The sequence below is a fragment of the Myiozetetes cayanensis genome, unplaced genomic scaffold (genome assembly GCF_022539395.1).
Source record: "Myiozetetes cayanensis isolate MyiCay16 unplaced genomic scaffold, myiCay2020 scf4, whole genome shotgun sequence".
In the NCBI taxonomy this organism is placed as follows: Eukaryota; Metazoa; Chordata; class Aves; order Passeriformes; family Tyrannidae; genus Myiozetetes; species Myiozetetes cayanensis.
The window spans coordinates 65,349,679-65,365,366 of NW_026087631.1; the positions used below are offsets into that span (position 1 = coordinate 65,349,679).

Below are 15,688 nucleotides of genomic sequence, written 5' to 3' on the forward strand. Positions count from 1 at the left end.
AAGTAATAGGCACAAACTGAAAGAGGGGAGATTTAGGCTGGCTATTGAAAAAATTCTTTACTGTGTGGACGGTGAGACAGTGGCAGAGGTTGCCCAGAAGACTGTGGATGCCCCAGCTCCGTTAGTGTTCAAGGCCAGGCTGGATAAGGCCTTGAACAGCCTGGTCTAGTGGGAAGAGTCGCTGCCCACGGCCCGGGGGGGTTGGGACTGGGTGATCTTCAAGGTGGCCTTGCAACTCCTTAACACTCCATGATTTTTGAATAAAACACCACCTTCTCCTTCTTTGATGCTTTTGAAACTCCTAGGTCGAGAGATTCGGGATTCCCGCCGCTGATTGCAGCCACAAGGATCTCTGTGTGTGTGTGGGCGTGCAGGGGCTGCTCAGCTGAGCGATTCACAAGAGGGGCCGCGACAATCGGGTGACCCCCCCCAGCCCCCGGCTCACCCCGGCCTGCCCCCGGCCCCGGGGAGGCTGTATCTCGCCGCCACTCACCCAGGATCCTTGTGACGCCCAGGGTGAGCTTGTCCAGGTAGGGCTTGATGCCGGTGGGGGGTTTGTCCTCCATCCTCCGCGGGACCCTCCTGCCTCCGCCCAGCCCGGCAGCGAACAAAGCCTTTTTATCCTTCCTGCCACCCCGTAGCCGCGAGGCGCGCTGGGAGCGGTAGTTCCACCGGGCTGCGCGGCCGCCGGTCTGGGCCACTGGAGGACTACAACTCCCAGCATGCTCCGCGCCCCCCCGCGTGCCGCCGGCGCGGGCAGCCAATGGGCGGCGAGCGGCGGGGGGGGCGGCGGGGCTGCGCGGGGAGTGGCGGCTGTTTCAATATGGCGGCGGCGGCCGCCGGTGAGGGTGGGGGTGCTCGCTGGAGTCGCGGCTGTGGCCGTATCCTTTCCTGCGGCGCGGGGCGAGGCGCGGCGGCGGGGAGGGCCCTCGGGGGTGCGCTGGGAAGCCTGGGGGAGGGTTTGTCGTGGAGCCGGCGCGGGGCTGTGTGACTAGCGGTGTTCTGTGGCCGGGGCACGGGAGGTGTGGGGGCACCGAGTGTTGTAGGGGCACCGAGTGTTGTGGGGGCACCGAGTGTTGTGGGGGCACCGAGTGTTGTGGGGGCACCGAGTGTTGTGGGGGCACCGAGTGTTGTGGGGCACTGGAGTGTTGTGTTGTGGGGGCTCGGCCTGGGGAGAGGGGTTGCGCGTGTGGCTGTGTGCGGGGGGTGCGCGGGATTGATAGGCAGAAGTGGCCCGCGAGAGGAGGGAGGGTTGTGCGACTCGGCTGTGGAGTCCTGGAGGAAGTAAAACATACAGGAATGGGGAAACTGCGTTCACCTCGTGGGAGCTCGTAAAAGAATTAATAGAGAGAATGGGGTGGTTTAGCCTGGAGAAGGGGAGGCTCAGGGGTGAACTTACCCCTGGCAGGAGGGTGGAACCAGGTCGGGGTCGGGCACTGTTCCCGGGTAAAAAGTGACGGGACCAGAGGGCACAGCCTTAAACTGCGCCAGGAGAGGTTTAGTTGGACACGAGGAGGAACTTCTTCACAGAAGGGGGTAATCAGACATTGGAATGGGCTGCCCAGGGAGGTGGTGGAGTCACTGTCCCTGGAGGTGTTTAAGGAAAGACTGGACGTGGTGTTCAGTGCTCTGGTCTGGTTGACACGGTGGGTGGTTGTTCACAGGTTGGAGTTGCTGATCTCGCGGGTCTTTTCCAACCTAATGGATTCTGAGATTCTTTGAAACTGAGGCTGAACAGGGAGCAAGGAACAGGTGTGTCTTTTGTGACTGGCAGCTAAGCTTGATTACAAGCATGAAATTTAGGGTGACCCTGTGTGGGACACGGAGGGCACTGTCTGTGAGGGACGAGTGTGAAGCTGTGGTGGCTTCATCTGCAAAGGACTGGTGGGCTCCTGTTGTGGGAGACTACGTGGAGATGGACTTGTAGGTGGAGTGGGTGGTGGTTGTGGTGCTGGGAAGGCAGCCTGTAAGAGCCTGGCTAGAGAGAGATACGCTTGTGTGGTTCAGAGAGCCAGGAGCTCTCTGGTATTTGGGCTTGTGGGGCTGAGGTACAGGCTCAGCGAGGTGAAGACACTGGGGTGGAAGTGACAGCCCGGCCTGGTGGAAATTTAGGTGCTTAACATTTAGCTCCAGGTATGAGGGATTTGAGGCATTGCTATTACTCATACTGAGAGTGGGATTTCAGCATCAGCTGGAAGACTGGGAAGAAGAGTTACGTGTGCAGGCTCTTGTATTTATGTTTGCACACCCACTGGACAGCACCACTTAAGTGAAATGGGCCAACCATCCCAGGGACTGTTTGGGGAGCACACTGTTATGATTTCCCATCTGTGTAAAGTAAAATAGATTGCCTGCTTTCTCTGTGCTGTGATGGTGTGGAGGTTGGTGGTCAAATACCAGATTTGTTGCCACACTACTCTGCTCATTTGATGCAGTTACACTGACAGTGTGTTTTTATCAATTAACCACTGGTGTGACAGGTTGTCACACCAAATATGGTTCCTTGAGCCCGTCATCGCCCTCATGTGTTGTGGTATTCCAAGGAATGAATTTCTTCCTGTCAGTCATTTCCATTTTCCATTTTGGTGAGTAAGTAGTGTTGCCTCTGATCCCGGAAAAGTTTAAATGCTTAGAAATGCACGTGGTACAATTTAAAATAATAACAGTGGATGCTTTCCAAAAAAAAAAAGGGGAGAGGGTGGGGAATTCGCTACATTGGGTAGTGTTGGTTTAATAGGTTTGTAAAACTGAACTTCTGTCCGTAACTGCTGAATGGGTTCAGCACAGCAAGGCAGATGCACTGCTGCTTGTGTAGGTGAGCCCTGCAGTATCACAGTGTGTAGTTTCTCCAGTGCCTCTCTGTGCTGTTGCACTGAACTTTAGCTGTGGTGGTACAAGGTTTGTAGTAGTAAACTTACCTTGTCAGCCTTGAGGGGCACGTGGTAGTGGATTAATGCTGAGAGGTTGACGCTGGTACTGTCCCCAGAATCTTATGCCAAGGCAAGGAAGTTGGACCTTTTTATGAATTGACTCCTGAGTCACTGCGATTTTCAGTCCAACTGATTGAGGTAACCTGCTCCAGCTTGGGGTTATTCTAATGCACTGGGCTGCAAACCTTCACAGGAGAGTGGTCCTGGTAGCTGGGGGAGGTAACAGCAACAGCTCTGACTAATTATTGCTTCCTACTACGAGGCATCTATCCACAACAGCTGCCAATACCAGCTCTAAAAGCATAATGTTGTTTAGGCAAATCTTTTTATTTCCTATAGCTGTGTGTTTACACACAGATTAGCCATATGTCAGTTGAGTAAGCAATTGCCTGTGCTGAAGTTTGTTGTTTCCTGTAGTACTGTGAGCTGAGGAAACGCTCCTCAGTGCCTTACGGTTTGCTGTCCTGGTGGACACAGCTGTTCAGGCTGGGCTGTGGTCCAGGCTCAGACTTTTGATCTGCCTTGGTGCTTTTTGAGAAGAGGGCACACACAGTGCCTTTCTTTCAGAGTTTGTTCAGTTTCCTCACCTGGTTCGTGCTGTGAGCTCTCAGTGTGTTCTGGCAGCTAGAAGAGCGCAGGCTGCAGCTCCTAGGTGAGAACAGAAGTGCTCTCAGTGTTTGTATAGAGAGGTGGCTTTGACAGCAGTACTCGGTGAATGTATTTTCAAACTGGTGCGAGACTGATGAATTGGTAATTGTTTATGAGTGATAAAGGGCATCAACAAGATCATAAGGGAGTGTGTGATCAAGCCCTTCCAGCGTGTCGAGTACCAGTCCTGTGACGGACAGTGGGTGTTGATTGAATTTGCTGTCCACAGGGGGAAGCTCCTACACTGTTCCTGGTTTTCTCCACCGTGTGGTAATCTACTGAATTAAGTACCATCTGAGATGGTACTATTAGAATCAAGTTTTGTAAAGTCAAGAGCTTGTATATGTTAATTGAAATATTTTCATAACTTGACTTTATTGTACAAAGGCAACTGGAAAGCCTTTATCTGCATTTATCTGTGAACAGTACAGAAATCAGGTAATTGAGTTAATTGCCCCGCCACAGAAGGTTGAGGAGCGTAAAGGGGTATAGACAAAAGATAGTGGGGCAGAACTTTGTGCCCTCTGCTTTTGTTTTTCACTTTAGTATTGCCCTGGTTTCATCTGGGATACAGTTAATTTTCTTCCTCGTGCCTGGTGCAGTGTTGTGTTTTGTATTTAGTACAAGAATAATGCTGGGAACGCACCGATGTTTTGGATGTTGCTCAGCAGTGAAGTCCCTGAAACATGGACTTCAGTGCTCTGCCAATGACCAGCTGCACAAGAAGCTGGGAGGGAGCGTGGCCAGGAAAGCTGACCTGAGCTGGCCAAAGGGATATTCCATACCATGGAGCATCATGCCCAGCACATGAAGTGGGAGAGTTGGCTGGGAGGGGCTGATCATTGCTGGGGAACGTGCATCCCTTGCTTCTTTTGGGCTTTATTCCTCTCTCCTTTACATAACAAATAGTGTTATTTGTATTGTCATCCTATTCTGGTTTATTTTGTTTCAGTTGTTAAACTTTTCTTATCTCCACCTACAAGCTTTACCTTTTACCTCTGGTTTTCCTCCCCTCTGTGGGGCAGGGAAAGGGACAGGGACTGAGGGAGCAGCCGTGTGGTACTGAGTTGTTGGCTGGGGTTAAACCATACCAAATGTGTTAGTTACTTACCTAGGCAGTAACAATCATTATGTTCAGCTCAATGAAACTGCTGCTTTAAAGAAGGCAGTATGGTTTACACCCTTCCCTGAATTATACTGAGTCGTATTTTTAGTGGCTTCTGGGAGGCGAGGGATTCAAGTTCACTGACTGCTGATATAGTACAAATAATATGGTACCCTGTTCTTTCTGATTTCTAAGTGTTTTCTGCAGTCAAGTAATTTAATAGTTAAAGCTCTGGGATTGAAAGTTCTTAAAACGTCTTAAAGAAAATTAGTCCTCAGGCTTTATTTGGTTTTTTTTTTTTTTTCATCTGTTACTCATCATGTGAAGATCTGATGAGAATGACCAACTTCCTTTGAAACCTTTTGCATTTATGCTTCTTTATGTTTCTTAGACTATCCAATGTATAAGAATGTAGAAAATGTATTTCATTGCAATATTAATATATACACTCTTTCAGAATTTGTCTCTCCTACACATGAAGAGGTTCCTTATATAACAGTAACCTGTTTAAATTTAAATAAATATTATTACTTCATTATCTTAGTAATTACACTTGTAAGTGGGGCTGGCCCCTGGGATCTTTTGGAAGGTGACTTCTAAGATAATCTTTACAGGCTGAAAGTTAATGCACAGTGAAGAAGGAGTAATGGCTTTTGTTTTAGCAATCTCTGTGATGGTGATTTTTTTTTTCTAATCAAGTTTTCCTTGCTTTTCTTGCATCCAGTGTTTGTTACCAGTTTGTTTTCTTTTCAAAAGTCTTTTAAAATTAAGAGCCCAAATATTAATTTCTACAGTTCTGTTTGAAGAGCCAAATTTGCTCCTTTTTTATTACCTTTAACAAAGCCACATCCAGTTTCTGATGAAGAAGAGCCAATGGCACCTGTTACAGGTATGACCTTCTAATAGATGTAAACAAAGTTTGTGGTTTTTTTTTCCCTGATAAAATTTGCAATGTTGTTTCAGGTACGTGGTTTGTGTATTTAAGTGTGTAAGGTAGGGAGTCATCACAAGTTGTAATGGGACATCCAGGATTACAGCAGAGGATTTATGCTCTGCTGCTTAGATAAGCATACTGTATAAGATGAATAGTTTCAGGGGAGCTGTTTCTGTTGCAGGTACAGCATAGTTTGATCCAATTTATAAGGTAAGCTGAATTTTTAATGTGGTCTCCAAAGAACGTTGAAGCATTAGAGGTATTGGGGTCTTTTGTAAATTTTGAAGATATCACTTGAAATGAAGATTCATTATGTAAAGCAAAAGCAATTTTTTGTTTTTTTATTAGTTCTTTTGACCTTGATTTACTGAGTGCAAGCTTGCATACATCGCTGGGGAAAAGATGAGCGTTCTTAGTTCCCCTTCAGAATTCTGTAATTGTTTTCAAACCCAGCTTTTACAGCGACACCAGGTCCTGAAAACATATCTGGGCATGATTAACTCTAGTAAAATTGTGCGTATGTCATCCAACAGTTATAAATCTTGAGGAATCCTGCTGTCTTATGTTTGGAGTAGCATGGTTACCCTTCCAAACTACTGGCCAAATAGCTCTGTTAAAAAACTGTGTGTGTTTTGTAACTAGCATAGTTCAAGCCAGGCGATGTCAGATGGTTACACTCTGTGCCCTGGAAAGAAGGCAGTGTTCCTAAGTGATGTAAATCGACTCACTCTGGGAAGTACTCTTCCACTTCTGTGGCAGAGAATTACAGGAACATTGTTTTCCTTTGTGTGTGAGCATGGAGATGTTAAAGCATATAATTTAGTTCTTTCACTGGGGTTGCCAGTACACTTCTGAAATTCATTACCCAAATAAATGTAATCTCTCTGCTAGTATAAAATTAATATTTTTTTGTTCAAAACCTTTTTGCACTTCTGAACAGTCAAAACCCAAACCTTGAGGCAGTACCAAGAAGCTATGGGCTTTAATCTGGCCGTGGGTAGTTTCAGTGTTAGGATCAGCATGGGCACTTTATAATTGGAGCATCAAGATTTTCAGTGCTTTCATATTCTCACCGTTGGTAGTGGTGAACTACTTCTAATTATGGCAGGAAGTTTTTTTGCAGATGATCTTTGGAGGGTACATTGAAGTGCTGCCTTACTCACATGCCTGGTCCTGAAGGGAACAATTAGCCTGGGCAGTCAGTATGTTGGCTGTATAACAAAAAAGTGGTATTTTATCATATGACTGGTACTTTTAGCAGCAATACTGCTTGGTTCCTTTTTGCCTTTGAGTGTCAAAGGAGAAGCTCAATTTTATGCTTTTGCATCTTAAACAAAGAGGGTTTTTTTGCATTAAAACTCCATCAGGAGATGTGCCTTTCAGAATTTACTTTGTTGCTCTTTGTGGCTGTATGCACTTCAGTGCCATGCACCTCTTTTTCTGCTGATACATTAATCGTAATAAAATTTTGTGTGGAGTGAGAGGCTAGGGGGAACTGCAAACATACCCGATGTGCTCATTCTTTTCAGAAAGAGCTGCTAAGGCAGAGATGCTTTTGTGGAAGTCCTGTTCTACAAGGCAAGTGAAGGGTCTCTTTTCACTTTGTAATCTGTGTGTTCTGCTTGTCTTTCATTTACAGGAGTGTCTACAAAAGAAAATTTAAAAACAAGGTGTTTGCCAAAATATCAAACAAGTCAAACTGAACCCAAGGTGCCTGTAGCTGTTGCTTCTGTTTCCATGGATCTGGACAGAAGTGCAGGAGATCTGACAGGGCAGCAGGTCAGTAAAGGCAAATTTTTATTCCTCTGAAGACTTAGTAGAAAAATGGCATATTTTGTATAACTCTTACATAGTGTTAGAGTACTTTTATTTTTACAATCTCTCATACTTTTTGCTCACTTACATGGTGGCTTGCTGACAGAATTTATCACCTAAAGAAAACAAAGGCTGAATGTGCTAATTTATATAAGCTGTGTGTAACTGGGACTATGTAAAAGAGATTATATATATTTCTATCTGTGTATTTGTACAGAGACAGTGAGTGTAGTCTTGGACAGCACCTAACCTGTATTTTACAGAGCAAACATACCAGAAGTTGTGTTTAATCTTCTCTCATTGCTGTAGTCATACCATTTAGAAACAAGACCTGTAAAACTCTTTTTAGGGACCTTTTCACTGTGGCCGCTCATGTTAGTAGGGTAAAATCACTTTCTGTTTTTGATGTAAAAGTTCAAAAATCATGTGAGTAGCAGAAGTAGCCTTGTCCATTGAACGTTGTGTTTGGTTCTGCTTTGAACTGTGTGGTTTCCTCCTGTGAGAACAGGTGACACATTTCCTACAGTTTCTTGCATTAGAAATTTCAAAGCAGTGGAGTTTTGTTTGGAAGGTTGTTCAGTGTAGTGATGGATACTATGATATTCAGAAATTTGTTGAGAGAGGCCATTTTTCTAATGTGGTTTATATAGTGCAATGACCGTGTAAGTTATTTGAGTACTGTTAAGTCTCTTTCCTAGTATTGATCTGAATCACCAGAATTTGGCCTCCTTCCACTTACAGGCAGGATCTGAAACCTTGGACTGCTCTGCATCATTGTTGTATTATCAAGCAGTTAGATCTTGTTCTCCATCTGGGCTAAGATGTCCTTCCCTGTCTTCTGTGAACTGGGTGAATGCTGTGCCTCACATGTACATTCAAAACTCTGATGCAAAGACAGATCACTCAGTTCTCGTTGCTTTGACAGGATTCATTGCCCTTTGAATCCTTCAGCATGACACTAGTATTAATTTTTAGGTCCTTCCTGGACTTGTCCTTTTTTGTTTCTCTGTTTATCAGTACTTGCTTTTAGGAGGCTAGCATGTACCTCTGCTTTGCAAATGATGCTGTTAAGTGACATGCAGATAAATTCCACAAATAGCCCCCATTATGCAGAGTCTTTATGTAGAATCATCTCTTCATAAGTATCTACAAGCCTGCTGCCTCATAGATGCCTTCAGTATGTCACATTAAAATCTGTTTTGTTGAATGGTGAGTTGATTGCATTACTTGCTGTTTAGAGAGTTTTTACTCCTTTTTCTTTTTCAAAGCTATTGCAGTGTAAATGGGTTTTTGTGTATTTTTTTTTATATAATGCCTGATACATGAAATCTTAATTGGTGACTTGTGCTTTTATGATATTGACAATTAAATGCGTTCAAAGCTCTGTTTCTTTTATGTCTCTTTTAACCTTCTGTTTTTCTCTTACCTTGCCAAATCCTCATGGAAGCTTTGTACGCTGAAAATAAGCTCTGAATTACTTGAAACAAACAGAACAAATGTGTCTCACTTGTTATAGAAGAAAAAGTCCTTTTGCATGGAGTTTTCATCACCAGCACAACTCATTTTCTGCCAGATGTTGTGTGCGTGTCTAGGGAGAACTGATGGCTTTACTTTAACATAGAATCATAAGTTTGAGTTGGAAGGGACCGTAAAGATCATCTAGTGCAACCCCTTCTGCTGTGGACAGGGACACCTTCCACTAATCCAGGCTGTTCAGAGCCCCATCCAGCCTGGCCTGGACATAATCCTGAGCAATGTGGAATAAGCTGGAGTAGATGAGCTGCTGTGGTCCCTTCCAGTCTTAACCATCCTGTGATTCTGTGTGATTTTGTCAGGCACATTGTCACCTTCCAAGGTGTGGAGAGTATCTTACAAATACTGAGTCACAAAACTGCCTTCTGCCCTGAGCTGTGAAGAAAGGACAGAAATCTGGGAAAAGGAGACAATACAGTCTTGGCCTCTACCTCCTTTGTCATCTTGTTTTGATGGTCGAGCTGTTGCTGTGCATGACGCCACAGCTTCTTTTTGGCATGTGTTGTGGTACAAGCCTGCTTCTGAGAATTTATATTGTGCTACCTGTGCATACCTGTGGGTGATAGAAAAAGTTGATTTTCCTCTTCTTCCCACAAATGTTTTTCTGACAGTATGCACATTGGTGTGACTAATAGTACCTTCTGTTAAAATCTCCTTCACTAATGTGATCAAGCTCCCGTCTCTCTTTTTGAGTGAAAACTGTCCTATAACTTTTTGTTTTTCTTAAAGAAGTTCCACTGTCTGGCTGCTGAAAAGAAAAATTCAGACATTTTTAGCATGGAAAGTGAAATTCCTTCAAGGGTACTTTAGTTGAATCCAGTTAAGTTAAAGACATTGTCTCTTCATTTGTATCACCTCTTTTAGTAGTGGACATTGTTCTTTAATTGCTTTAAGCTGCTGTTTAAGAATCAATTAGCTGAGAATGAAAGGGGTCTCTTCCTCTGTGGTGTGTGTAGATCAGCTGCTGCTACTGCTGAAGAGGGGAGAAGCCCACTGTTAGCTTTGTATGCTTTTTGTGCTCTGTTGTGTTAACTTGGCCAAACTGCGGGGCACTCGGTAGCATTCTTGTATCTCCAGTTAAGCCGGGGAGGTTTGTCGTATTTGTAGGTTTGTAAAACTGAAATAATTCACATAGAGTGGAGATACTGAACCTGCCAAAATCTTGGTCAGAATAGCATAGCTCTTATTGCTGCGTTTGTCTTGCGATTCTTGTTTCGTGCCTACCACGAGCACTGCAGAACCGAGTCCCCTGATCGCCGAAATTTTCGATAAATAAAACCAATTTAGAACCTTTTCCTGCTCGGGAGCATCCCGGGGTAGGGAATGCGGTGCCCTCAGTGGTACGCGGGCAGCAGTGCGGGCCCTCTGGTGGGCACTGGTAGCAAGAACAGCGATTCTCTCTGCGTGTTAAAGGAACGCGTTCAAGGCCTGAAGTGCTGAGGTCTGTTACAGGCTTGTTTTGGCAGGTATTAATTACGGAGGTAGCAAGTAAGCCGTTAAGACCAAACAGCAGCGATGTGTGAAGGGGTCTGTGCTTTCCTGTGTATTAGAAAAATGAAACAAGGGTTTACTGTCTACTAACAGTACTCTGCTGTTTTGTATGCTTTGGTCATAAACTCTAAGGCAGGATATTTTTTTTCTTACTCTCTTTATGATAATAAAGTTTGAACTTGGATTTGGATATCACTGCACTGGATTTCCAAGTCGTGAGAACCTACTCCCCTTTATCTACTATGAATCAGTGAATAGTACACGTCTTAAAACTTTACCCAGCATGTTTAGTATTGAAGCCAGCAGCTTGCATTTGAATTAAAAGACTCTTAAAATAATTCTTCACAATTTGGTGATTTGTTTTGCTGAAATGTACGTACGTTTTTAAAAAATATGAATTTTATTTCCAGTTGGAATTGATCTACTTTCAGCATGTAATTATTAGGTCTTGAAATGCTTTTAATGTCTTATGAAATATTTGTTTTCTTTTAAATGGTACTTTCTAAAATGTTACTTTAAATTTTCAGGTCACTAATGAAGGAGGAATGAAGAGTGCTTCTTTAAAGGATTTGTGTCCTGAGGACAAGAGACGCATTGCAAACTTAATTAAAGAACTTGCCAGGTAAGAAGAAGCATCACCTGAAAATGCATTATGTTTAAAAAGAGTCATTCCTCTAATTAACATCAAGCAATGCAAAACCGCATTATGATATGGAATGTTTGCATAAGGTAATTTTTCTTGCTGCAAGATATAAGAACAATGAAGCAGGCTGATTGGTTTTTCCTTGCTTTGTGACCCCTAAATGTATATTTAAAACAAAAGCCAAAGTTTAGTGACCAGCAGTAGTTCATCCATATAAACCTGATCACAGGGTTAGGATTTTGTTTTGTTGCATGTGGTACGTGCTTGAAATAAAAACACGCTGCTTTTGGAAATAACAGACTTTGTTGCTATGAAACTCTATAGTGCTTAGTATTTGGCAGGGGTAAGCTTTTATATGGGATGCCATGTTAAAGGTGGATTGCAGATCTTGTGGCTGAAACTTGTGGCAGATCTTGTGGCTGAAACTCTTGTGGCTGTTGATCAATATTTGCCTGTGTAACTTTTACTTACCTAGCCAAACTTTTGCTTTGGTTAATTTCTTCAGGTTTTACCTATTCTTTGAAAGGAGAGGCTCAACTAGTGCAAATTTCTCAGCTTTAGCAAAAGCTTTTTTTGGTTTTGTTCTAGTGCTGGTTAGATTCACAGAGATAAAAGATGTGAAAGATGGGTTGAATTTGAGTGAGGACATTTTAGTCCTACTCTCTGTCCCTGGAAATGCAGTTCTTCCATAGTGACTGTAAGAATGTGGAGGCATCTGTGGGGCTTTGTCAGTCTTTGGCACAACATCAGTGGGAGTAGTACCGTGGGATGATCTCAGGTCCTTTGGGCTAAAAGTTACTGTCCATGTGTAGAATTTTTAAAGGCAATTTTTTTTTTTTTAACAGACTGCAGGTTCTCTGATATTAATGAAATACTTTTTGCCATAGATTTCATATGCCTGTGCAGTAATTGGCAAGTATTACTGTTCCTTTTCTTTTTATAAAGGAAAATTTGGACAGAGAAATTAAGTTACTTGCTCAAGGTCATGCAATAACTCTCTGATGCAGCCAGGAATATTTTCTCTCTGATTATCCTCATCCAGTGGACCATTTTACCTGCTAATAATTTGTACTAATATAGGATTTCTTGCCATACAGTATTTCAGTAATTTCTGAAGTTCTTCATCCTTGCAGCTCTATTTTATCATACATTGTGCTAGAAAATGTATAGTTAAGACTGTCATAAAGAGTAGATTGCTGGGAAGCCTGGTTCCAAATTGTCAGATGTTGGAGCTATTTGGACACTGTTGCCACTGTTGATATATAGAGGTATATTCTAATATTAAAAAAAGCCTTTTATTACATTGTTCCTCATAATACAGTGCTCTCTAGTGAATAGTAGTACACTAATTCATTTGAGCATGGGATTCTTCTTAAATCTCAGATGCTGTGATTTTTCCCTTAGGACAGTTTGATATTTCTGCCTGACATTTCTTTGAAGAAAAATAGAAGGTGCAGCAACATTAATTTTGAAAAGTAAAATTAGTGGAACACTATTATTTTATACTTAGTTCTCTTTTATTTTTAAACCTAATCATATTTTTATTGGATGTAATTAAAAGTCCTTTGCAGAGTAATAGGGAAGTTGAACTTTAATTCAGCTCACCTCGTCACTTTTTTAAACCTCTCCATAATTTTCATCCTTAGTTGTGCCATGATGGAGTGCTCTTACATGCGTTAGAAAATTCTTTGCTATTTCAGAGAAGAAAAAGGACCAGGAGAAAGCTGAAAGTTTTCCAGGAAGACTGACCTGCAGTAAATACTTGGAATAATAAAGGTCTCACTTGACCAGGGCTATCCCTCACTGTTCCTTATTTTGCTACAATTTATGAATGAGAAAGATGGTGGTTGAGACTAGTTCATGCATGTTTGTCACAGGAAGGTGAGCAGAAATAGGTTGGTCAGTAAGTGGCTGCATGAAGGCTGTTGTAAAGTGGTAAAATTCTGTCTGTGTGGAAACCAGTCGCAAAATACGATGAACTCTTGGGACTTGAATTTCAACCAGATCTTGCTTGAGCAGTTCAGGGTAGTGGCCTTTTCCTGACTTCTGTGACTGCTCAAGGAGAGCTCATGTACTTTTCTTTCTCTTCCCAATTTTTACTTTTCTTCTTCCAGCTCTTACTTCCATTGCACTTTTCAACACTGGGGGGGGGGTGTGCCACTGCATTCACTGCAGTGTCAGACTTTGTCTTGGTATGAGTAAATTCTAATGCCAGATACATTAATATATCCTTTCTTTGGAAAAAAAAAAAAAGTCAGTTACTGGGTTGCAATGCTCTGCTGCTGGGGATTCCAGTGTCTGACATCATGTTAGCTGTTAGGGACTTTGTGAAATTGGATTTTGAGTCAGGGTCAAAGGAAAGGACTCAACTGTATCCTTTCTAATCCTCCTTTCTAGGCTAAATAATCGTAGTTTTTGATCTGTGCTGCCACCTGTAAATCTAACAATTACCTTGCCTTTCTTTGAATGTATCCAGGCTGTCTTCCCATTTAAGGTGAAATGAGAGAGACAAACTGCTTCCAAAGTTTAAAATACTCGAATGTTGCAAATTTGAACTTTTTTATTTATTGTGTCAGCAAATTCTTTTCAAACTGTTTCTGTAAAGGAGCTTCTGAGTGGAATGAGTCATGCCCATGAATGCCAAAGTGTTTTGTGAGTAAATGGGAGATTCTTGACTGTGATTAGACTTTACTTTCAGAAGCAACCAGCATGGCACCTTCATGAGGTGCTGCTGGCATGGTGGTGAAAGTGGCACAGTAAGAGCAAATTTTATCTCTACCTATAAGCAAAGTCCTTTAAAAAGAGGGAAGGAAGACTTTCTATGAGCTTTTACGACAGCAGGCTACTCCCGAAGCAGTCATCAGCTTATGTAATGAAATGAGCAGTGACGTGGTGAAGACACTGAAAGATCCTCGCCCTCGTTCTCTGTGCCCATGTCAGGACACATCAGCCTCCCTGAGAAGGAGCAGTGCAGGGTCTGCTGGGACGTGGCCAGTGGAGTGCTGAACGTTAAGGATTGCTAGACACCACACTGAGAATGGTTATGAAGTGTTCTAGAGTGAAATACTTCAAGTGTTTTGCAGATTTTGAGACCTCTCTGTCTGTCATGGCGTTTGGCTGAATGAAGAGGATTGCAGCTTTCTTTGATACAGGCCATACCCATAGCCATAGTTCTGTGACTTTGGGGCTCCTGGTATCACAAGTACTTCTTCTCTGCCTGCTCAGGGAACCTGTACAGCTCACATAGGAAACTTGCTTTAGAGTGAGCAGAGGCCTCCACTAAGTGACGAGGAACGGTTCATGAAAGTTTAATTTTTGTTTTTAGTGGTGAAAATTGGTATCTAACTAGTTTGTATTCTTTCTTTCTTCAGACAAGATAAACATGGAGAAAGCTGGCTCCCTGTTGTCTTTGCAAACAAATCCTCCAAAGCAATTTAGGTAGAAAGGAATCATAATGCCCTTATTCACCCCTGTGAGGGAGTGATTGCCCTTTCCAAATGAGATACAAGACAGTTTTTGCTATCCTATTAGTGTCTTTCCGGCTAAGATCACTGGCATACCCAGAATGACCTGTAATTGCCAGCTACCAAACAGCCTTCAGACATGCATTTGACCCTTACTGAGAAGATGAGTCCTCCTTCCCAAGACCTTGGATTCCTAAACCCTTTGTAGGGTGCTAGCAGTCTGGGATGCCAGTCTTTTCTACTGACATTGCTTTTATCTGGACTTTTTATCCTGATAGGAAGGTGAAATCGACCAACTAAAATTGAAATTTTCCAACGAAAGGTGAAAAGAGGAATCAAAACAGAAGGTTAATTTGGTTGCAGAACTGGAAACCATTACAAAGGAGGACAGTAAAACTATTGTAGCATATATCTGCTGTTTTAAGTGTTTTTCTTCCAGGACCTTTGAAGGACAACTTGCCTGTGGAAACCCGTATTAAAATCTGCAGTGTTTGGCCTATTGGGTTGCCTTCTCCCCTGGGTTACACTACTTCATATTTAACCAAATTGTTACCTGGCTTTAACTTCAAAATATTTTTTTTTTTTTTAATGCTACTTTAGGAGCAATATTGTGCTTCAGTTCTCTTAATTGGTCAGGCAGTGAGACTGCAAATGAGATATCCCTAAGCTTGTCTGGCAAATTGCTTTGTGTTGATAGGAAAAGCACACCCAGGATTATTGTATCACCAATCACACTTACCTTTTGTGCTTAAAAAGTCATTTGTAGCTATAAATTCATGCTGTGAGATCTAGTTTTGTATTTTACAAGAATGCATATCATAAAATTTATCCATTGTGCAGCAATTTCAATTAGGTTTTGGGACTGTAGGTTTTTTTTGTTAATTTTTTTTTTAATTTATACAAACTGCCCGTGATACTTGAGTAAAATGCATCAGATTTGTTAACATTGTCCTTGGGCAAAAAATACTGCCATTCTCTCTTCCTGGAGTGCTTGTGTTAAAAGTCACTTTTATTGCTCAGTTCTGCCAGAGGCAGAATCAACTCTGGCATGGAAGGTTCTGGTTTTGCCTCTCTAGAGTGCGTCTTTCAGTTGGGAAAGCTGATTTCATTCCATGATATCCATGT

The 15,688-nt window shown here is 42.7% G+C and overlaps 2 protein-coding genes across 5 annotated transcripts in view; one reads left to right on the top strand and one right to left on the bottom strand.

Annotated features, from left to right (window-relative positions):
- TPGS2 (tubulin polyglutamylase complex subunit 2) overlaps window positions 1–628 on the bottom strand; it is a 698,248-nt gene extending 697,620 nt beyond the window's left edge. For all 4 annotated transcript variants that reach the window (XR_007630488.1, XR_007630487.1, XR_007630486.1 and 1 more), the window contains exon 1: window positions 494–628. Coding sequence is in view for 1 of the 4 variants with exons in the window: in XM_050328820.1 (XP_050184777.1) it covers window positions 494–566 (73 nt within the window). In the remaining 3 variants the exon portion in view is untranslated. The remainder of the gene's footprint in view (window positions 1–493) is intronic.
- A 135-nt stretch (window positions 629–763) lies between these two features.
- Window positions 764–15,688, top strand: part of KIAA1328 (KIAA1328 ortholog) — a 175,571-nt gene continuing 160,646 nt past the window's right edge. The window contains exons 1-4 of the mRNA XM_050329208.1: window positions 764–881; window positions 5,537–5,572; window positions 7,257–7,396; window positions 10,984–11,078. Of these exons, the coding sequence (XP_050185165.1) occupies window positions 764–881; window positions 5,537–5,572; window positions 7,257–7,396; window positions 10,984–11,078 (389 nt within the window). The remainder of the gene's footprint in view (window positions 882–5,536; window positions 5,573–7,256; window positions 7,397–10,983; window positions 11,079–15,688) is intronic.